Source organism: Rhodamnia argentea, chromosome 10 (assembly GCF_020921035.1).
Source record: "Rhodamnia argentea isolate NSW1041297 chromosome 10, ASM2092103v1, whole genome shotgun sequence".
NCBI classification, from domain to species: Eukaryota; Viridiplantae; Streptophyta; class Magnoliopsida; order Myrtales; family Myrtaceae; genus Rhodamnia; species Rhodamnia argentea.
In genome coordinates, this window is record NC_063159.1 from 14872339 (window position 1) to 14895542 (window position 23204).

General features: G+C 39.3%; 3 protein-coding genes across 8 annotated transcripts in view; all 3 read right to left on the bottom strand.

Annotated features, from left to right (window-relative positions):
• The window catches only part of LOC115729434, a 31626-nt gene extending 29321 nt beyond the window's left edge, over positions 1-2305 (bottom strand). The window contains exon 1 of the mRNA XM_030660020.2: positions 2294-2305. The gene's annotated coding sequence lies outside the window, so the exon portion shown is untranslated. The remainder of the gene's footprint in view (positions 1-2293) is intronic.
• Positions 395-6591, bottom strand: LOC115729405. 5 transcript variants are annotated; one of them, XM_030659987.2, is made up of 8 exons: positions 6442-6591; positions 4878-5002; positions 4655-4760; positions 2413-2595; positions 1407-1898; positions 1133-1216; positions 982-1060; positions 395-862 (listed from the first exon to the last, which is right to left on the bottom strand). In XM_030659987.2, exons 2-7 carry the CDS (start codon positions 4923-4925, stop codon positions 996-998), a joined length of 978 nt encoding a protein of 325 aa, XP_030515847.1. In that variant the 5' UTR covers positions 4926-5002; positions 6442-6591; the 3' UTR covers positions 395-862; positions 982-995. The 5 variants fall into 5 exon arrangements, with proteins under 5 accessions (XP_030515847.1, XP_030515872.1, XP_030515840.1 ...); XM_030660012.2 differs by having other exon boundaries at positions 1416-1898; positions 4878-5057; positions 6442-6584; XM_030659980.2 differs by having other exon boundaries at positions 4878-5057; positions 6442-6584.
• Positions 6592-12229: 5638 nt separating this feature from the next.
• LOC115734118 (two-component response regulator ARR9) lies at positions 12230-14536 on the bottom strand. 2 transcript variants are annotated; one of them, XM_030664706.2, is made up of 6 exons: positions 14041-14536; positions 13751-13860; positions 13539-13616; positions 12812-12882; positions 12552-12686; positions 12230-12518 (listed from the first exon to the last, which is right to left on the bottom strand). In XM_030664706.2, exons 1-6 carry the CDS (start codon positions 14141-14143, stop codon positions 12353-12355), a joined length of 663 nt encoding a protein of 220 aa, XP_030520566.1. In that variant the 5' UTR covers positions 14144-14536; the 3' UTR covers positions 12230-12352. The 2 variants fall into 2 exon arrangements, with proteins under 2 accessions (XP_030520566.1, XP_030520565.1); XM_030664705.2 differs by having other exon boundaries at positions 12230-12686; positions 14041-14520.
• Positions 14537-23204: the final 8668 nt, after the last annotated feature.

The window sequence follows — 23204 nt, forward strand, 5'->3', positions numbered from 1 at the left end:
TTAGTCCAAGGCTACCAATGGCGAGCTCAACAGCTTTGCTGCAGCCTGTGGTGGCCGCCGCGGCGGTAGCAGCGGCTCAAGGATGGTAGTAGAGGGCCTAGAGGCGGCTTAGTGGAGAAAGCCAAGCCCAGGCAGAGCAAAGGTTGAAGATGGAGGAAAAGAGAAAAAATTAATTTTTTTTTTTAAATTCCACATCAATATTCATATATCAAGTCGCTTGCGAACCACCAAATATTTTCTCCGAAAGAAGACACTCCTCTAGTTATTCTTACAGCAAAAGATAGGCCGACATTTGCACTCCCTGGCCGCCCAACTGGATAGACAAAACACCTTCAATGCTTGGAAAACGAAAGCTGATGCAGGTATCTCAAGTGAATGAAAAGAACACGGTTGGAAGCAACAGAAGATGATTAGTCCACTTGTTTAAGCTTTTGCCCGAAAGTGCAAAACTAATATTTACATTTAACACATAACCAAGAATTACAAAACGCCAACAGGGAGCAACAAGTAAAAAGGAAAGGCAAACCATCAGTGACATCAAAACCTCTTTGTGAGAGTGTACCTAAAAGCAGCAGTCAAATCCCAGACAACACACCAAATGCAGCACAAAAAATAATTCTATTACAAAGCCTAAATAATTCATCGAGATGAATCGCAGAGTCATAATATAAGTCCCTGTTCCCACGTTATTCATCTCTCTTTCTCCAAGAACAAGTGTGCTCCCATTGTCCTCGTCGCTATCCAGGGATGTCAGTCAACATATTTTTTAACAAAACAATCATATCTTCGAGGACCAAGTTCTTAAGCATCTTCCTTCTAAGTGGCTATGTACACACTCTTTTCTCCTATGACAATGTTATACCTGCTTTGTAAACACAAAACAATATGTCAAGAGCTAAGGAAAAGAGCTCCAGCTCAGGGCAACATGCTCTCCATCCAAAAGACAGAACCCTATATACAGCATAATCAGCGGCGACGTACCGTTCAAATAGTTTCTATTCACTGCCAAAATCTCCATAATTTAAGCTTTCCGATATAGGGTCTAACCGCCTATTGTCTCCTGTAACACCGACACGGTTATCTAAGTAGGTCTTTGCAGCATGGCAACAAAGATCCCTTTTAAGATACTCACCTTGTTCTCCCCTTTCACGAGAATCCAGAAAGCTCTCAGAATCTGCCGCTAAGAAAGGTGAGCGGGGATAGCTCTCCAGTATATCTGAACAAATTTAGAGCCAGAAGTGCTATTGGTGAGGCTATCACATAACCAAACGCATGCTATTGACACATGTATTGAGACCAACAATTCTCAAGTATAGAAAAAGTTGGGACCACAGTGGACATTCATATGCCAAAGGATGATGAAAGATCAAATCTAGGCACACATATGGAAGGAAGAAAGGACAAACCGGACAAACCAGAACTTTGAGAGAAGTCTGCTGTCAGGTCTGAGAGACTGAAATTTCTGGGTATTTGACCCAAAAACCCAAATGAAGAAGTGTCTGCATCCAAAAGGGCTTCACCGATGGGTTGCGACGTAGAGTCTACACTACTGAAAGATGCAACAGATGCTTCGCCAATAGGTGGACGTGCTTCAAGGACATTGTGATCAGAACCAAACATGTAAGGTGAAGCACCAGAATAGCCAGCTTCGGTTTTAATCATTCCCCCATTAATCCCGGGCATCAGACTCCCCATGTTTGAGGTCTGACTAGAAAGCATATTTGGTGGAGCATCCATCCTACTGTCATGAGCAGACATGTGGATTGCAGTGTGCAAACTTGTAGGTAGTGGCGGGCCACCATTGGTGAATGCATTAGTTAAACCGGAAGCAATGGGACGCTGAATGTTTTCTGCACTCAATGCTGGTCCTGTCGCATAGCATGCTGGATTCTGAGGCACTGTTAAAGGCATTGCCAAGTCTATTAGTAGAACCCAGAAGATCTAAACAGAACGAGCACAGTATCACTTCTGTGAATAACATTTAGATGTAAATAAACATCCGTTCTTTCCATTTTAATAGTTATTTTCTGTAGAAAGTTACTGCTTCTTTCCCGAAAGATTAAAAAAAAAAAAAAAGAGAGTAGAAATGAAGAGAGAACAATCTAGGTTAAAAAGTTCTGAGCAAACAAGAAGACATATAAAAGGTTCACCTAATAAAACAACATCTGTTACTCAGACTCACCCATATGAGACCATATGTATGACAAACAATTGGGAGGAAAAAAAAAAACACTATGCTAGGTTAATACTGTGAGGAAACAATAGAATAAGAGTTTCAAATGCAATTCTGCACACTTCAAGTATTATTTGAGGGTAGATAACGAAATAATCCTGAATATCATCGCAACCACAGAATGTGTTTGTTACAGTCAACAGAAACAAAATTTGTAACCATAGTAAGTACAATCTTACATGTTGGCATATGAGTTCCATTAGAAGTTGGAAGAGCAGATGCTCCACTAGATTGCATCTGCCGCATCAACTGAACCTGTTGCTCAAGCAGCTTGTTGAATTCCACTATCTGTTGTTTTACCATCAATCTCAAGTAATAGGCCTTGAAAAATTCTCGGTTCTCCTCCTCCAGCTTTTGCCAGACTGGAAAAAATCAACAAATTGTATTAACTAGCAGAAGATGAATCTGAATAGGACTCTTAAGGAATTGGCAAAACTTCCGAACTCATGGAAGTACAGAATGGCACCGACCTCTACTGGAAGTTTACTATTTCTTGTACCAAGGCAATAATGGAAGCCCAAGCCACGACAAAATTCTTGTTATGTCCAACAACCAGCAACTAATATCCCGCTAATGACTATGCTATATGTTGCAACCAGAGCAGGATGCCTTCTCCGAATGTTAAAACTCAAATTTTAAAAGTTAACAACCACCGAAATGTCAATAATAAGCAAATATCCATTAGGAAAGGCATGAGTAATTACTAATACTACCGATACGGCATTGTTTTGTCCAACCATTATACAGCAAGATATTTTTATCTAGCCGTAGCTGCTTTTATGAACCTATGTCAGACCAAGTAGATTTTGAAATAATTAGATAACTAAACTTCCAATGGTTTTCTCAAGTTTTACGATTTTAATTGCTCGGACAATACAGAATATGAGGGTAGTGATGTTACATTTTCATGATGTCTCCTTACAAGGATTAATCAAATAAAAAGAACATAAAGTTAGAGAGAAAGCTCTGAAGATAAATCATCAAGGCGAGGTCCCAATCCATGATCTTTAAATTTCTAAGCGCCGTAAATATGCTGGTGGATTCTAAATACAATAGATTATCCTCAAAAATGAAAAATGCCGAGTTTTGCTTCCAAGACTTTATATCTGCATTTCAAGGACAAGACCAATGGTGGTGTAGGGACGCACTTAAATGTCAAAGACAGTTTTCCCGGCCAGAGATGGAGTTGGTCTGTTCTGCTGCTTCTTATCTTTAATAGGATACCACATCTATTAATTATCAGCTCGAAAACAATATCCATGATATGAAAGAGGGATATCTGATGCTTTACTCTGCTGTAGAGTCTCATGTGAAATTGCAGATGCCATAGTTCAGAACTAGGCAGTTGAGGATTTGGTCAAAATCAAAATTCTGAAGGAAAACATAACTAGAGAACTTAATGAGAGGCCAGATAACTCAGTGAAAGAAGTGTTTTCCTCTGACCCAATTTTCAGGGAAAGAAAACGGGAAAGCTGACTAATTTGGTCTCCATTCCCCAGAAAGCACATAGGGATACATGAACTACAGATAAGCAAAAGGAGATGATCCTGGCCATGTCTATCTAGTGCTTTCCTCTGACCCAATTTTCAGGGAAAGAAAACGGGAAAGCTGACTAATTTGGTGTCCATTCACCAGAAAGCACATAGGGATTCATTAACTACAGATAAGCAAATGGAGAGGATCCTGGCCACATCTATCTATGGTCATCGTCATACGGAAGCAACAGGAGCCATCATTTGCCATGCTCTGGAAGCAATAACTTAGGGATCCTCCCTATGCAAGCCCCACTACTTATTTGCCAGGTTCCATTTCGGTCAAGGAGCAGGCTTGGAAATATGCAGTAAAGGACATGACATTCCATTACATTACATTTACCCCCCATTCCATATTGCCTGCTTGGGAAAGAAATAAAAGAGCTTTTATGAGGAAAGAGAATCCCTATTACCTTAATTGCACGCTTTGGACTTCAACTTGATGGTGATTCATCAGTTAAACTCTCACACGATGCTGAAAATTTTTGGCAAACAAGGCATCTAAGTGCCTATAGGGGATCAGTAGAAGCGTCTTGGGGTGTTTACAGTCCTTTCCCAAACTATTCTCCATAGAGAAGAACACGTCAGGACCTTAGATCTTGATGGACCTTCAGGGTCCAAGTCTAACTTTTTCATCGTTCCAAACAAATAGCTATAAAGAATTTTGCACGTGCAAACACGGCTGATTATGTTCAGGACATCAATTATCTGATATCTTTTAGCATGTAAATAATCACCTGATGCTCTCAGGATACACTATAAATGTCTCCCACATATCAACAAAATGCTGGTGATTGGCATAGTGTTATGTTTTTTACAATATGCCTACATGATTCAGGTAAAACATATGTCGAAGTAACAATCAGTGAAAATAAAACAGGTTAGGTACCAAGTTCTGTAAAACCAGGATCAATTTTTGCCTGTTCCAACAGAGTATCCACGACTTCCTTCTGGTTCATGTAAAGCTGTAAACACCGTTCTATCAGGTTTTGAACCTGAAGGAGAGAAACAAGAAACAGAAAAAGGTCACAATTGTACATCAAGAGTCTGTGAAGGATATAAAAACTCGATCAATCGCTTATACAGAATACAAAACTCATTTTCCTGCTTACGAGTTGTATATCTTGACGTGAAACTCTCCTAACTGCTCCACTTGACATGCTCGAAGGTTCTGGGCCTACAGGTAGAAAGAAAAGTGCAGATTGCAGAAATTGTCTCCTAGAGCCGCATTGAATGACTGACCAAGTTCAGATCTTCAGCCTCAGGATTACACTATGTCAGCGAGTAGAAAACTGCAACCAAATGCAGGAGAGCAAAAATCCACAGAATCAGTAACAAATCATATCAGGAGAATGTGGAATATGAAGTACAAGGAGACATCGGTTGCAACAAATAGAATTTCTTGAATGTAATAATGATGGGAAAAAAAAACCCATCCAAATGTTCAGAGACTTCATCCAATCATGGAAAGAATTATCGCCCAGCGGAAATCAATGAACAGAGAAGCAAATGATCTAGACCTCACAAGTCGCAACAAAGGCAACTGTAAGGGAAAATCCTTCTTTAAAACAGAAAAAAACAGAAATATAGTACATAAAAGACATGACAAAATTAACAGTATGAAAACATGATAGTAACTGGTGATTGTAGGGTTCCTGTCTTACAGACATTTCACGAGCACCGTGTGTATGAAAATACTCAAGAAGTTGAGGTCAAGAGAAATATTCTAATAATCTATTTCTTCTTATGCCAAAACTCATTTGGGTCATCCAATGATTCTGTCTATCAAGCATCCAAAATTGCAGAGAACACTTTTCAAACAACAAATTACATCTACAAGAACCTTATCCTACACTAAGTGGAATGAATCATCTTCCGTCCCATTGCATTCGATCCTGCATTAGAAATGAAACACTAGCATGCAACATATCGCCAACGATACATTGTTATCATAAAATAATTGTTGACGTGTAAAAGGGAAGGTTTAGATTAACATGGAAAGTTAAGTCATGTTAAATTATGTACATATTTACTCTCTATGGCCGAGAGATAGATGTTTTCTCTCATGAGAACGCAAGAGAATGTGATTTCCATAATTAGTCTCTGCTACCCGTCTAGAATATATATCTTACACACCTTGTTATCATGAAGAGAATCTCCAAACCCGAAAAAGCTGTAAGACCATTACTGCAGCTCGTAAAAATCTAGAAGGAGAAAAACCATCGATACAGTCTCGGATTCCCACCGGATCATCGGCTTTCATTCAGCTAAAACGGCTCACACGCAACCAAAACTCCTCACGAAGCTATCCTTTCGACTATTTTTTTTCATCCAAAGATGAATCCGATCCCGGTCATGCGACTCCCCGACAACCGACATACAGCCCCTAGGGTTTCGCGAGAGCGCGGAATGTGTCCGATCACGCGGTCAAAAAGCACGAGATCACCCCATGGCCACACCAATCCTAAAACCCTAATACCAGCAGCCGGAAAATCCAGCACTTCGATGGAAATAGAGAATCATCGACATGCATAGATGCAGAAACTCACCACGCCTCTCTCGCGCACTCGTTCGATTAACCGCACGAAAACCTTCCCGGAGAAGAAGGAAGAATCACCGAAAAGAACAAAAAATAGCTTGAAATCGGACGACGAACGAGCCGGAATCGGAGCTCACCTGGAGGATTCCGAGCGAATCCGCGACGAGAGATTTCGGACTTCGGCCGCGATTAGAAAGAGGGAGGGAATTTCGGTGATCAAGCTTTCGGTGACGCAATTGTTGGGGTTCGGTTCTTGTTGTCTATTGTCCGTATCTGACGAGATTGCGTTTATTTTATTTTTTTTATTTTTTCATCCAATTAAGGAAAAAGAGAGTCGCATATTCGAGAGTGGAGACGTGACACGTTGGACGGACGTGGAGGAGGAAGTGGGGTCCACGTGGAGATCATGGTCAAACTAGGTCAACGCAGCCTTCCGCCGTACTTACTTTTTAACTAATCGGGTTAATTGTCATGATCTCGTTCGTACTCCCTGAAATGCCGCAGCGAAAAATTAATTTATGTATATATATATATATATATATATATATATATATATATGCAACAACCCCTCTAATTACTAGATTCTTCGTACAGTATCTTTAAAACCAGAGGTACCAAAAATATTGTGCGAAACATAAATCGATGACATAAGAGTCAAAGCTCTAATAATTCACTCTAAGCACAGGGCTCTACTACACAACCCTAATCGACGGTAGACGTTCGAAGATGACGTGAAATCTACATCCCCCGCCATCATCTCCTAAGTTGAAAGAAAATATTTTTCTTCACTTCATCCGAAAAATACTCTCGAATTTTACCTCCCGGAGTTCGGATAAAGCAGTTTAAGGACTTTACTCATGTCCATATTTCAATAATCACTATTGCTCTTTAAACAAAAAAGCTTCTACTCGGATCATATCACATATCGTCATAGTCAAAATCATAGCGAATATTTCTTAATATACGTTCTTATCGTATGTTAACTCAATACCTCAAATTGAAATTTTTACTTTCTATGTTGGGAGAAAAGAAGGTGAAGCTATTTCAAGACATTTGATAATAGAGCCGGATTATTTCCAATTATGGTAGATCAGTTTATATTAAGTGCAACGACTTAGGTATCAATTGATTTATTACAATGAAAAGTGAATGCTTTTATCCGATCGATAAAAATAAATAAATCAACTACTTTTTGAAGTAATTAATTATTTATCAACAATTCAATCAAGAAAAAGTAATTTCTTTATCTTACTAATTCATTTTTTACCTTAGCCTGATAAGAAACTAATGTGTAAAGAAAAACACCATTTCAATGAAGAATATCTTTTTTGACCAAAAAGAATATCTTGATAGAGATTATAGGAATTGTTGACACTTAAAATAATCCAAGAGAGACTCGTGACAAGCACGTGAGGAAGCGATAATCGCCTACGGGAAGGGACATCGAAGCAAGGAACGTATCAATCGGAAAGATGCCACGTGTCGGGATAAATTCTGGCGCCACTTCCTTCTAGAACAAGAAAAGCGCGCAGAGGGAGGCCACGATCGAAGCGGTTGGCGGTAATCCCCACGAGGTAAAAAGAAAAGGCGCGAAGAACGGGAAACCGTCATCCACGTGGCTTATGGAAAAGAGCAAAGCGTGGGGCCAAAGGAAGAAACCGCTCAGCAGCTACCAAAGAGCTTGCCTATAAATACCTCGCAATAGCAAGACACAACAAGACAACAACAAATCCAAAACACTTGCATTTTCAAACTAGCTCTTAGCTCTTAATCTTTAGCCTTTAGCCTAGCCTAGCTATAGTTTTCGGATCCCCGTCGTCGATTCAATTCTGGCGAGTATCATATCTAGAGTTAGGTGTCGTCGATTAGATTCCGGCGTCTACTCGTTAGGTTCAGATCAGTCGATTAAATTCCGGTGTTGCACCCTTCACTCATCTTGTCCAGTACCGTCGATTCGATTCCGGTATTGTGTCCTATAATTCCCCGTCCAGGTCTGTCGATTGAATTCCAGCATTGTGTCATACGTTATCTCCCGATCCTGTCGATTCAATCCCGCAGTCACGTCGAAGTCTGTCACATACCGTTACTATTGCACATTGGGCCGTCGAAGTTGTCGAAAACCCGTTTGTAACGCGCCCTTTTGTGTAAATCTATTGCATTTGACACTCTCTGTCCAAAATCGACCCAGTAACCCTTTTCGGAAAACGAACGGATTAAGTTCGATAAAAGATTCTCGCGTAAGCGGCCTTCTTTGGGCCATAGTCAATCCGGGCTTAGAACCCATAACCAGCAAAGCCTTGTCGAGGGATTTTAACGCGCAAAGGGAATTAATTTTCTCATTTGACAACAACATATAGAAGTTCCATTTTGCCATCCTAATTTCGATAACCACAAAATGAATAGAATTTTTTAAATTTTTGGAATTATTTAAATTGGATTTCATCATCTAAAGGGTTTCGTAACATTGAAGATAGGAATTGATCTGATTCCAATTACTTTATATTATGGACCGGTTGATTCGGTCAATCCGTTAGATCGGATATTTAGTAAGTGAAATAGGAAAAACGTTATCTTGTATAGCTTTTTCTATTTGTCTTTTCTCGTATAAATATCCTTATGTACATGTTCATGCAATTAGGAAAATACAATTACAATTCCTCCAAAAACTCTTCTTCGATTTCTATGGCATAGACTTCTCTTCCTCTTCCAAGTTTGCTTCTTAATTGTTCTCTGCTAAGAAACAAACACTCAACCTCGCTAGTCCAAGCCCAATAAATCAAATCCCAACAAGAAACACAATCCACCTTAGAATACATCAAGAAAACATAAAAAGAAAATCCAAAGCCGTGAGCTCCCATGGACGACGGTGAGACCACACGCTAGAGCCGCAACAGCGGCTCTGCCCACGCGCCGCTCCGTCGAGGGGTGGGGCCACCTCAGGAGCTGCCACGGTCGCAACCTCGCTGCCTCCAATGAGCCCTTCCTCCTCGGCATGACCGGGGAGAAGGGCCCTAGTCAGAACTCAGGAGATCACAAATCCAATTGGGCCGACCGGTGCTGGCCTTGGCGCTTTCAAAGAGTCACGGTTCGACAACATTCACAAAACGAAAGCTGAACACATAAGAAAATGACCCCGTTACTAAAAATTGGAAAGAAACAAACATGAATGTTGTTGAAAAAAAAAAACCAAACTAGAAGCTTGCGAGTCAATCAACACCGTTTCGGTTCCGATTCCACTCCGAGGAGAACTGAGAGTTCAAGATTCCGAACAGGGAATCGGATAAGTCGAGATCGGTTCCAAAAATTAGAAACCGGAAACCGGAGGTTCCGTGCAAACCGGCCTTGAACCTGCTAAGACCGAGTCTACCCGGTTCTCGAGTTCAACCGAATCGAATGAATGCCCCTGGTTGATACTTCTTTTGATCCTTCATGTAGCTTTTTATATTTATGAAATCTATTCGAGCTAGTGGACTGGACGATCGACAACCGATTGCAACGTGGCATTCACCGATGGTATTGAAGAGTTTCTCTCTTGACATACCGCATCATCAACTCAGGGCGCATATGGCAATGCTGCTGCATTAAAAATCAATTTTTGGTTAAAAGTTGAAGTAAATTTTTTCTGACAAACAAAGTGGCTCTAAAACTACTTACGAAGCAAAAAAAAAAAAAATGCTCTATAAGTGAAAAAATAAAGTTGAGTAATCAAATAGATTTATACTCTAAAAGTTGCATTAGCAAATGAATTTCTGCTCTGAAGCAAAAATTCTTCTTCAAAAGTATTATCATGCTCGCCCTCAATTGCTTTCAATTCATAAAGAAGGTCTTGATCCCATTGGCCGAGCAATTCTCATTCCTCTTGGTTCTGGTTTCTCTAGTTTTTTAAGTTTAAAGAGCCAAATAGCATATCTAAGGATCTGCATATTATCATTTGAGCACCGTAAAAGTTTCGGGTGTTTTGAGTCTCGAAAATGAGAAGTTGAGAGCCCGCATGACAATGACTCTAATTCAAAAAAATGATTCTGATCAAAATTGATCTTTTCTGATTTTATTCTCTAGATGAGTTTTAGAGAATCGGAATGCGTGTGATAACCGCACAAAATTTCTATTCATGGAACAAAAATGCGTTTGGTAACCGCATAGAATTTTTATTCTTAGGAACAATTTCTCTTCCCAATTTTTTTCATTTTAGTCAAATAATTACGTTTTGTCACTACAAAATCAACTTATATAGCATCACCAATAAAATAAATACAAATCATGCATAATCCATAATTAGTCTATTTATTTCATGGAGCATAAAAACATATGCAAAATTCATAAGAAAGAACATAAGCTCGTAAGCAATTTGCACTTGAATTTTTGCCATGAATTTGCACTTAAACACTTCTATATTTAACCAAATTCATACCCGATTCGACCCATATTACTTAAATACTTTTATATTTAACTAAATCATGGCATGTTTATTTCTTATAGTTTGTTAAGAATGTAATACAAATCTGGAGAATTCTTTTCAAATTTTTTATTTTTATTTTTAAATTATTTGTTGTTTTTTTTACATAATATATATTTTTATTAAATCATTCTATTATTATTAAAAAGTTAGTGTTTTTGTTACTAAAAAATTATTTTTAAATGTATTTTTATTTTATTTTTATTTTCCTTTTTCTCCGCCGACAAAGAGCGATCGGTGGCAAGCAAAACAAAGTTAGAGCCTTCTCACTTTATTCGTTTTGTTTCTCAAAAGTGATTTCGGAATAGAGAACCAACTTTTTTTTATTCTTATTTCTGCTCCAAAAGTGTTTTCGAAAACGGAACCAGAAAATTTTAGGATGAGAATCATGTATGACTTTTATCCTTTTTTGTTCTGGAAGGCGTAATCGGAGAATCAGAATCGTTGCCATGCAGGTCCTAAAGCGCGTGAACCGCAACGTTTAGATTTTCAAAAACAACTAAAATGTCACAATCAATCCAGAAAAGACTTAATCAACTACTGTTCAAATATGCGAGAGTTTTGCTTAAGATAATTCGATGTCTTACGACGAGCAAAGTGCTCGCACCTCCTCTGATTCTCTAGCATAAAACGTGGCAGTAATTATTGAAAGTTTGTCTCCCCTCGTTTCACCGGGAAACCATCTATTCATACTGATGGCCCTGATATAAGTCCAATGATTCCTTATACTTTGGTCAAAGGGTAGAAGCTACGAAGTTGAAATCGAACACAAATAAATCTCTAGTTAAAATTTAAAACATTACAGTAAACTCTTCCTTCCTCCTCGCAGAGAGAGCAGTAGGGTGATTACATGTATTTGTTTTGCAAAAAATAAATGATTTAAAAAATATTTTCTTAAAAATGACAGCTTATAACGTATGAAATCGTTAGTCTATGAAAATATTTTTTAGATCGTTTAGTTTCCACTATTTTGGGTGCTTGAATCAAGTTTAGTTGGTGATGTCACAGTTCGCGTAATAGTCGTGACTGTCAGAGCAAAGCTATAACGCACGTTTGGAAATTGACATAATGACTCCAATTACTTTGCTAATAAGCATATGAGGAGGCTTTTTGTGGGGTCTTCCTCTCATTATTACAAGCATGATGTCTTGATGCAAACTATCTTTTGTTCTAGCGCATGTTAATTCGAGGTGACTTTGCTCAAAATAATGTTTGCTCAAAAAACCTAATTGGGTAGACATTTACAATTGTCGTGAGATGAATTTGGGCGGAAATTTCTGAACTGGTAGCATTTTCCTCCCCAATTTCTTCACCTCTTGTTCCCGGACATAGCGTAAGTATCCCACGTGCATTTCCTTCTCTTATTCTTGTTTTTGTCGGGTTGAGATTGGACAAAATAAGAAAAGGGTACTGCGGATCAACTACTTCATTTAAGATCAATATACCTGAAGAAAGCAAAAAAAAAAAAAACGAAAAAAATTCTCCGGCGTTTCTCTCCAACCTGTATGCTCCAGCAGTAAGCAGGAATTGGGTGTGAAAGGCAAAATGAGTAAAAAGGCACGAGGTCACAAGAAATTATAATGTGTGATTCATCAGAAAGTGGCGACCCCGCTGTATCTGGTTCTTGCTCTGTCAGGCGAAAGGCCTTCTTCAGCGTCAATGGCCTTTCTCTTGTTGTTATTGCTGGATTTCTGTTGCTGGTGTTGTGGAACCTGCTGGGACGGATGGTGTTGGCTCTGTTGAATTTCAAGTTCATGTTGGCGCGCTGGCTGTGATCGAATCTCGCCATGCCTCTCCGAGTCTTCTCGCGGTTCCTGCTGATGAGTCTTGAGCTTCTTGGTTCTCCTCATGTGGGGTCTGAGCTTATTCACATCCGATAATCTCACTGGCTTCAGGATGAACTCCTCCGCTCCTTCTTCCAAGCACCTGCGTCGTCCCAAATTAAAACACACGCGTTAACAAAACACCATCCATCCTCCCAAAAGTTGGAACACATGAGCACAAACGTTGAGGAAGTTATCTTTTCTTACAGTACTGTAACCTGCTCTTACCTGCTGATCCGTGAAGGGACATTCTCGGATGACATAATGACCACCGGGATGTCTCTCAGAGATGAAGATTCCTGCGAAAGAGCATTAATCATATGAGTTTTGCATACAACAGTTCTTTCCAGTGCCCTAGGATTGAGTAAAAGTGTGCACTTTCAAGTTTCAACCTACACGAAAAAGGGAAAAGTAGAGGCCAATTTATAAGTGAGGGAAAATTGAAATTTTGAGGGGACTCTTGAATTCTGGAAGGAGAAAAGGGGTTGCCAAAAAAAAAAGTTCCTGTAGATCAGACCTGATACCCCAGTTCTGTTCTGGTTTTCCCATTGTTTTCTTGGCTTGCCAGATCTGATCAGTCAGCCTTACTATTGCAGGGAAAATAGGTAGGGAATATATTCCTGGAGATTATCATGATGGGAATTCCCAAGCAAGTGGGCAGGGTAAAAAAAAAGGGGGCAAACAGATAAAAATGGAAGGACCCACGAACAGAAACATTCAGACCCGTGCATGTTAGCCACTTTCTGACTTTGTCAATTTCTCGGACGCAAAACAATGGATCCGGCAAGACACGTCGGGGGGCCAAATTTTCCCGGAAAGGAAAACGATACGTACAAGACGACCGAGAGAGAAAAGAAAAGAAAAGAAAATAAAATAAGAAAAAAAGGGCAAATGGGAAAGAAAAGAATAATGGGATCGTGCAAAGAAGTGGGGAGAGAGAATCCAGAGGGCGTACCTTGATTTTCTTGAGCAAGTCGTAGCCGGTCATTCCGGGCATACAGTAGTCTGTGATGATGAGATTCACCTCGACTCCCTGTTTGATTAGTTGATCGGACATCAAAATGGGTCACGCAACTCAACCCCAGGAAATCCAAGAATGACCAGGAAGAAGAGAATTCCCGAGTGAAAGAAAGACTAGAGAAATGCTGAAACTGAAGCACACATTACTTGATGATCGTTCGGTGAAACGGACGGGACAGGATCGGAGCTGCTTCGGCCATTGTTTCCACGGGAACCCAGGAACTCGAGAGCCTTACTCCCAGAATCAACTGCAGTCACTGCAAATGGCAACAGGGAGAATTTGAACCATATCAGAACAGAAGACAATGAGAAATGAAAAACACCCAAGAATCAAAACAAAACAAAGCACCAACACGAGCTAAGCCGACTTCTCGAAGAACCCATTCCTCATTTCACCCAAGAAGGAAAAAACCAAAGGCCAGAGAGAGAGAGAGTGCCTTGGTAAGAGGAAATCTTGAGGAGCCTCTCGATGAGCTTCCTATCGACGAGACTGTCATCGACGGCCAAAACATGGAACTGAGGCTCTGCGGCAGTGCCCATTTGCGGACCCCAAAAATGGAGAAATGCGAATTCCGAGAGCAGAAACTTCTCGCGAGGGTTCAGTGCCTTCTTCCTCTGCTGCTACGACAGAGGAGGAGGAGCAGGACGACGAAGAAAGCGCAGGGTCGTCGTACGAAGAAGACCCAGTAGAATCCACATCCTACAGAGCAAGATCCTACCAGATTTCTTCATCCCCAAAACCACTCCCCAGCTGATTTTTTTCCTTCAGTTACAGAGGCGGAGAGCAATGCGAGGGGGCGTGAAGATTGAGAGAGAGAGAGAGGGAGTGTGTTTGGATGGAAGTGAAGGCAAAAGCCGAAAGAGCAGGAGGACGGAGGCGGAGATAGAGAGAAGGGGGAGAGGACGGGGCCGACGGGGTGGAAGTGGGGCCCGCCAAAATCCTTCTAACAGATACAGATGACGTCGTCATTCCTCGCCTTGACCACCGGCATATAAATTTGGTTTCCGTGCACACTGTAATTCTCAATGCATTGACGGGTATTATCGCGTCCAATATAAGTTAATTTGGTATTCAGATAGTATCGGATGCCTCTCTGATCTCTTTTTCAAAAAAGTACAGAAAAGAAGTTCACGTAAGCCGTAAATTCACGTCACAAAGCGAACACCGCAAACTAGATTATCGGTCTCGAGAGCCACCGTTCCCGCTATCATTAGTTATAGATACGGGTATCAAATGAGTGGGTTAGATTGGGATTTGAGTCGAGTCAAATATGATCCGACCCATGTAAATCCATTTAACTCTTTTTAACCCATTTTCATATAGTACAAATCTAACGATTTATATATGATCCTAACCTTATTACTAAAACACTTTCATATTTAATTTAAGTTAACAAGAATTATGAATTATTAAACATATTATATTACTAAAACATCGTGGGCAATTTTGTGATTAACAAAATTAAAATAAAGAAAATCACATTTTTAAGATAGTTAGCTAACACATTTATGACCATTTTAAAATTATTAAGTTGTTAGTGACCCATTTAAGCTTATTAAGCAACTCATTTATGATCCACACTTTCAAACATTAGTTGAAATATGGGTTCTTGCCCATTTTGTCACCTCTACTTATATAGGATAGTAAATTTTCACTTGCTTTCGAGATGAAAGAACTAACATGCCCCTAAAACACCTCAAAAATGAGGTCCACATCGTACGGTAATCAACTCGGCAAGCCACGCCTGCATATTTAGTCCCATTCGGTGAGCGACTCCGGCAATTCCATCTGCTAACTCAATTTTATATATCTAATTGCACGAAATAAAAAGATTTATAAATTCAATCGGACGATTTGTAAAAAAAGAAAAATGGGGGTTTACGAAGCTTCATTCCAATTTCCGTCAGACAAAATCATACAAAATTTGAAACATCCTCCGTTTCCATCCAAAAGAATTTGGCGAAATCAATGACGAGCAAAACGATGTCGATCATCCAGCTCGGGCGATGGACGATGATGAGCAGAAGATTCCCCGACAGACTCCTGACGTGCCTGGCACAGCCTGTCACGTATGATCCACGCTCCCAAAGATTTTCACCCCCCCGCAGAAAAAGGCTGATCTTGCGGGGCCCACGCGCCTTGGTGGTGATCTGGCTCACCTCCACGCGCTACAGTGCACCCTACGTACAGCAGATCACTCCCCGTCATCAATCCTCGAATTTGATTATTTTGGTCCTTCTTGGCTCGTCCGTAAAAATGTAAGTGAACAAATCCCACACATTCATTTTAAAAAAAAAAAGTATAGATTATTCAATAAATTTATGATAGTTCTTTTTTTTTTCAAAAAATTTACGCTAGTTCTAACGTGGGATAATAACACAAGTAACTTCCGAGGTTTGATCCAATAAGTATTGTTGATTTTTGATTTTTAATTTGTTCGATATGATTTCTAAAATTTAACCAAAAGTCTAGTAACGAATTAAAGTTTAGAGCAATATGACACATTAAAACAAAGTTGAAGAACGTTTTTTCTTCTAACATTTTCCTAAAATTAATATGGCGGGTCGATGAGCCAAAGCAAAAGATTCTTTTTAACTTTTCTATTATCAAAACATCGCTCTTTATCATATAATAAATAAAAGATACAACAATTACTAACATCGTTGTCTACAAGTTTTTTCAAAATTTAAGGTGCTCGACCTTGAATGATATTCAAAACAATAAAAGAAAAAGCCGACGAAAGTTAGATGTCTAGTTACCCACTCGTCCTTTCTTTCGACCTTAAATCCACTCGGGTTTATTAGTTTTTTTGTTTCTCTTGAAGATGGCTTTCAAGGTCACACAAATTCAAATGTCTAGATTTTGACAAACAATTTACTCAATTGAGTTTGACCCAAATCACAAAGATCGCCCAATTTTTATGATCAAACTCCAAATCCCAAGTTGACAATCGCGATCATGTGCTCCTAGCATACCGATCCAATGTGTCGATTTTATATTTATAGGTTAACACCATGAAAAACCCCAAATCAATACACCTATGACAAATCACCCCAAATGAATTTTTTGATCAAAAAAACATTGAACTGATATACTTATAACAAATTTATCTCAAATTCGATTTTTAACCATAAAAAATCTCAAATTGATCCACCCGTGATAAATTTACCCTTCATTGGCTTCGTAAAATTGGGTTAATACCATGACAAAGCTCAAAATGGTGCACCAGTGATAAACGGAGGATAAAAATTTCAAATTGGTACAACCGTCAACTATTATGTATTATCTAACTCAGCAATTTAAATGTAAAATTTAATGAAAATTAAGTAAATTTCTCACAGAAATATCAATTTGGGATTTTTGAGGGTTGAAAAATTAATTTGTGGTAAATTTGTTATATGTATATAATTTAACATTTTTCGTGTTATTAACTCAATATCCATTGCACCAAAGCTACATATCGATTGTACGGTACTTGTTCAAACAAATACATATCTAACAATTATGTATGGAACGGTGGTGCTATCTCCATTTCTTGTTTTGTAATTCGATTTTGCTTCAAAATCTACCATCCTCCAATTAGTGTGCATGTGTACCGGCAACAAGCCTTGCCTGTTGCTTTGAAAATTTCATGGTGGCTTTTGGATACGGCACAAACTCGAGTACCATAATTTTAAAGGAAAACGTAACCGATTTGATTTGTCCAAATTACAATGGTCAAAGATCGTCAATTCCATTATCTAACTTTCCCAATCCATTGCCGCGCGAACTTGAGTATCGAACTTTTCTATGTTTTTTCACATTTAAATGCGGGAACCTTTGTTGATAATCAATCTCCAATTCTATTTGAAAAGGAAAAAAAAAGAAAAAGGACGTTCGACCCGTCTTGGAACCTTGCACGCCGATAACAACCATTCACTTAGGTCTGGACCACGTCCAGAGCTTTTTCAAGCGAGACTGTCTCAAGCACCGAATAGAAATAGCACAAAAAAGAATACGAAGGTAAAAAAATTTTTTTATCACTCATTTCATATGTTGCCGCCTGAAGCAAAGAAAGGAAAAAAAAGAGTATGCTACATTTGATCTTAGCCACAAGGCCGAGAAGGGTATAAATGTCAAAATATCATTCGAATATAAATAGTAAAGAGGAAACAGAAGTTTGGACCAAGAGCCAAAACAATAAAAAGATATTTGGACCAACCTTGAGAGAGATTGGAGGGCCGCCTTTTCACTAGCACATGGTTTTTATTTCCATCGTCAAGATGAAATCGTGCATCAACTTTTTCTTTTCTCAATCGAAACACTTTTGCCTAGAGCTCGGACTATAACATTCATCGTCTTCGGAAGCCTTAATCCAAAAGTTTAAGTTAAAATAAATTAAGGCGGGACTCGACTCCGACGCCATATTGGTAAGGCCAGTTTTACTATTGGAAAAGGCCACGAGTGTACAAAGTGTACATAAATTCCGCAAACAAGCAATTTCGGATATTTTAACGGCTTGTATCTTAGGTTCTTTTTCAAATTCGATTCCCATTGGTTCATTTATTCTCATGATGCGACCCGTTACACCTTTCGAGGCCTTTTTTTTTTTTTTTCCTTTATGAGGATTTGAGTTTAATCTAGCTTAAAACCAACACCATCCGAGACTAACCCATCACCCAATTACGAGAATTTTACATATCTTTGTCTGGAACAATAATTCATTGTTATTGCTTAATAATAGCGGATTATTTTAATTAACAGAGAAAACGTGTGACCTTCATACTAGTCATGTAATGTACGTAAAAAAGTCACCAACAGAATCTGATTTAATTTTATTGTTTGACTCTCAATTCAATAGTCAATTGCCCTAATGTCAACGACAGTGACGATTTCGAAGTAATCAAGCCCGGGGGTGTCCTGGAACTAAAGTCCATATTTTCCTGTCGATATGTAAATGGGGTGCGCGGTCAAATCAACCCCAAAATTGTTAAAATTAAACTTATTAAGTAGAATCTAATTAATCAAGGTAGGACACGTATGCGTGGACTTTTTTCCTCCATCCAAAATGTATTTTTGGGAATTGACATGTCATCTTCATGGTGAGGTAAATGGACACGGGCCTGATACTTTCTGCTGCATCATATAGCCCATGATGCTGCACGCAACCACTCTACTTAGATTCCATTTGTTTAACGAAAAAAAAAAAAATCATCTAAAATATATTTTGTGAAAAAGCGATTAATTATATCAAACTTATAAAAATGGATAAACAAAAAAAAATTTATTGTCAACGAAAATATATAAATATAAATTATTCAAATCATTTTCAAGAAGTATTTTTCAAATCATTCATTTTTTGCTAAGCAAACGGAGCCATAATTAGGAAATTTTTAACTTCTTTTGAGCCCAAAATTACTTATTGACTTTCCCGCCACCGCCACAGCTCAAAGGTTATTTTTGGCCTCGAGCATGCTCGGAAGAACTTCCCATGATTTCAAATGAGCTAAAAACTCAAAAAGTTAGTATGCATGAATTTTTTAAAGTACCTCAGGCGGCATTAAATAAGACGAGAGTATAAAATGCCGGACATAAGGCGAAAAGCACTAGCAACATATAATACTCGGGAAAAGTACAAAAAAAGTCATAAATTTATCACATTGGTACCAATTTAATCATAAATCTAGCGCATGCACAGTGTGGCTTGTATAGTAAAATAAGATATGATAGTACTAGACAAAAAAATCATAAACCTTTCAATTATACCAATTTAGTCTTAAATATTTTTGCATTAGTACCAACTAAGTCTATTCGTCCAATCGCCAAAATGAAAAAAATAGAAAAAATCAATTTCTGTTGTTGATGGACATGTTTAAATAACACTATAACAATTTGTCATGATGGATTTGAACTCATGACCTCCCGCTCCGATATCACAAGAGATTTTTTGGGACCATTGCCAACTGTTTTAAAAGCTTAAATTGTTATATGGAAGCGTGGTTTAAAATTTAAATATTCCGTCATCCATATAAGTGATTTTTGACCTAAATTATCAGGTGGAGGAGACGCTAATGCGGCAAGGCTTTGACCGTGCTATATGATATTGAAAAGAATTTATAAGAATAATGAAGGAACCCGTTGAGAACCCAAGCTAAGCAACTAAAAATATTTTCGAGTCAACAAGAGAATTATCCTTTGACTTTCCCACATAAACCATCTCACCCAAAACAAAACCCACAAATGATTTTCTTTTTTTTTTTTCTTTCTAGTTGTTGGGCGGAAGCAAGAACAGAAGGAGCCTATCTTGAATGCTAAAAAGAGCAGGTACAACCGATCCCAGAAGGAGCTCAGGATGGTATTATGTATACATGAGAATTAGGAGCATCGATTCCGGGTTAGCTGAATAGCCTGAATGCACTGAACTGAATCGCCCACCGTTCGGCCATTATTTTAGGAGATAACGCTGGTCATGCAGTGAGATCTGGCTTGATGCTCTGCCTTGTTTAAGCCAGCGGATCACCTTTTGTCTCTTGCCCTCTCGGCTGATCGGTTCTTGATAAAAAAAAAAAAATTTGGGCAATTTCAGGGCTAAAGGAGTCGGCTGGTGCGTATGATGATGGGACCAGTCATTTCGACGAAACCCTAATTCACAGGATCTTGTGAGATGTGAGTCGAATTCAAGCTGGAACTCCATGGCAATCTCAAATGTTGGTTTTGGTTGTCTTTCTGAGGTTATTTTGAATGATGTCTTTTGGAGTCTCCGCTGGCGGACCTGGGGGAGGCTACGACTTGGGCGGGCAAGAGTTTTCGAAATTCATTTTCGAGAGGAGATTTTGAAGGCCTTCCCACAAGTCTTGTTGATTAATAATGCCGCAAAAAGCTTGGCACCGAGGGGTTGGTCGAGTAATTAAGCGATTGAGATCGGTCTCTCGCGCCTGGAGATCTCTCGTCCGGGCCAGGTGAGGGTGCTCGCTCCGGGCGAGGGCTCACTAGCCCTTGCGTTGGCCGGCGAGGGCGTCGCGGCCCTCGCCTAGGGCCGGGAAGGACTACAACACCCTCGCCCGGTGTTGGTGAGTATCAACTGGTGAGCCTTGCTGGCCCTCTCTCCAAAAAAAAAAAAAAAAAAAATGGAAAAAATCGAAAGAATTATAAAAAAAAAATGGAACGATGATCGGAGTCCACGTTAGCAATTTCCAATCAAAATTGATTTGATAGATTCAATTGATACAAATATAAAAAAATTTAAGATTTTTTTTTTTTACACTTTTCCTCGAGGGAAAATAGTACAAGTTTTTCTTTAAGTTATTCGAAAAGCAAGATGGGTGGATGGAAAGTGGCTTTGTCCGACATAAAAGTAGGGAGAATAATAATAATGCAAAAGCCCTAATCCAAGTTGCCATTGTTGGAAACTTTTTGGAGCCATTCATGCCTTTTTTTTTGGGCCAACCAAAGCCATTCTTGCTATTACCGGCAAGGTAAAGAGCCCCCAAAAGCGTACTTTGTGGGATTAGTGAAAGGTGATTATCAAAGAATTAATTAATCGTTGATGGACAATCTTACTTTAGTGGAGTGGGAATCATTATTTACCTTAGGACTGAGCCAATAATTAATCTTTGTATGGGCACTTATTAAACACACTAATACGATTTTCAATGCACTAACGCTGCATAAGGCAACAGCAACTAGTGTATTGAAAACTGTAAAGTTTCCTTGATTGGTTGCTTAATAAATATCCCGAAGCACTCGCTGACATATATTATCTTTGTGTAGTGTAAGGAAACGAGTAAACTCCCAAGAGTCAGCACATTCGGTTGGGGGCGTCTGTGGAAAATTTCAGCTCAAGAATTGAAGATCGTATAATTAACCTCACCAACTGTGTACCAACTACTTTAAGTCAGGACCATATGCACAAACCAAATGCTTACACTTGATCGGTTTATAAGATTCGCAGGATGAACATTGTTAATTGAAGTGCACGAATTGAACAGACGATTTTACTTTCGTGCAATCCAAAAAGTGAAATTGTCTGTGTTGTGGCGTGGGATTGGCTTTTGCTTCTCACATTAGATGAGGAAATAACTTTCTCGCGATGGGAGGTAAGAAAATTTATGGTTACAAAATACTTTCCTTGTCGTCTTCCGATATGCTCGGAGCACTTAATCCTTTTATGTAGTTTACTTGCTTATGCTTAAATTCAGGAAAATGACTATCTTCTTGAAAATAAAAAATAAAAAAATTTTCCATATATACCATTGGACCCTAGGGCTCGGGCCTAATTCCCCGAGGCAGAGCTCGGTTGGACCCTTGAGGCCGAGTCTAGGAACCTAGTGGCTAAAGTGCGAGCACTTAGCTTTTGTGCTCGATTCGCCAGTACCCGCGGCCGAGTCCCTCGAGGCATGCCCCTAGTCCCCCCAAGGCCAGGAATGCGACCCCAGCACTCGTGACCGGATCACCGACGGCCGGGCTAGGGACCATCGCTCCCTTTTAACAAAACCGGGTCGCAATTTTCCAGTAACAAATAATACAAAATGATTTCCACGTTACTTGAAGAATCCGACCAAAATTAAGAAGCAAATGAGAGTGGCTTCTAAGTAAAATAAGGTGGTCCAATACATAAATGCTACAGGTGTCAAATGGGTGGGTTGGGTCGGGTTTGGGTTGGGTTAAATATGGTCCGACCCATATTGACTCATTTAACCCATTTTGACCCGTATTCATCAAATGCAAATTCAATGACTTATACCCGACCCGACCCATACCTGACCCATACCCGACCCGTGTTTCATAAACATTCTATATTTAACCAAATCATACGATACTTGTTTTTTATAATTTGATAAAAAAAATGATATTGCTAAAAATGATATTTAATCAAATCATACCATACAAATTTTATGATTTTTTATTATGATTTTTTTATTTCCTTTCTTTTTTTTATTTTTTTCCTCCTTCCTCCTCTCTCCCGCAACTTCCCTCCTCCATCCGCGACTCCGCAACTCCGCTGCAACCTCCCTCCGTCCGATGGTATTCGGGGCTTCAGCGAAGGTGGGAAGGCCGCACCGATCGCATCTCGGCGAGCCTTGACTTATCTAGGCAAGCTCAGGTTGCCCGATCCGCCGCAGCTCGAGGCCATATCCCGACAAGCCCCAAGCTCACCCAAGGCCGGCGAGCTCGAGGCTCCCCCTATCCCGACTAGCGAACTCGAGGCCGTTACGACCCCAAGCTTAGCTCGTTGATCCGCGATTTTTGGTTTGGAGTGCATTTGAAGCTGTCTTCTCCCTAATTCCACGATTTTTTTTATTATCGTTAAATTTATCATCTTGAGATCAAAACACATAATCGCTCGTAATTTTAAGGGGAGATTTTTTTTTTTTTTGGTTAGATCATTATCGTCCGTAAAATCACATAAGACTTCAATAGACGAAGAATGTAGAAAATTTCAGATTATCAGTGCTTCACTCCCGTTGTTATGCGTTTTCCATGAGGCCGAGCTTAAAGAACAAGGACGTTATATTAGGTCTCACGTCGACCTCCTCCGCCTTTTCGACGTGCTATTTTGGAATTATTTTTTTTTCGCGCGGCTGAAAACCATGTAAGCATTTAATGTTATTATTCATTAGG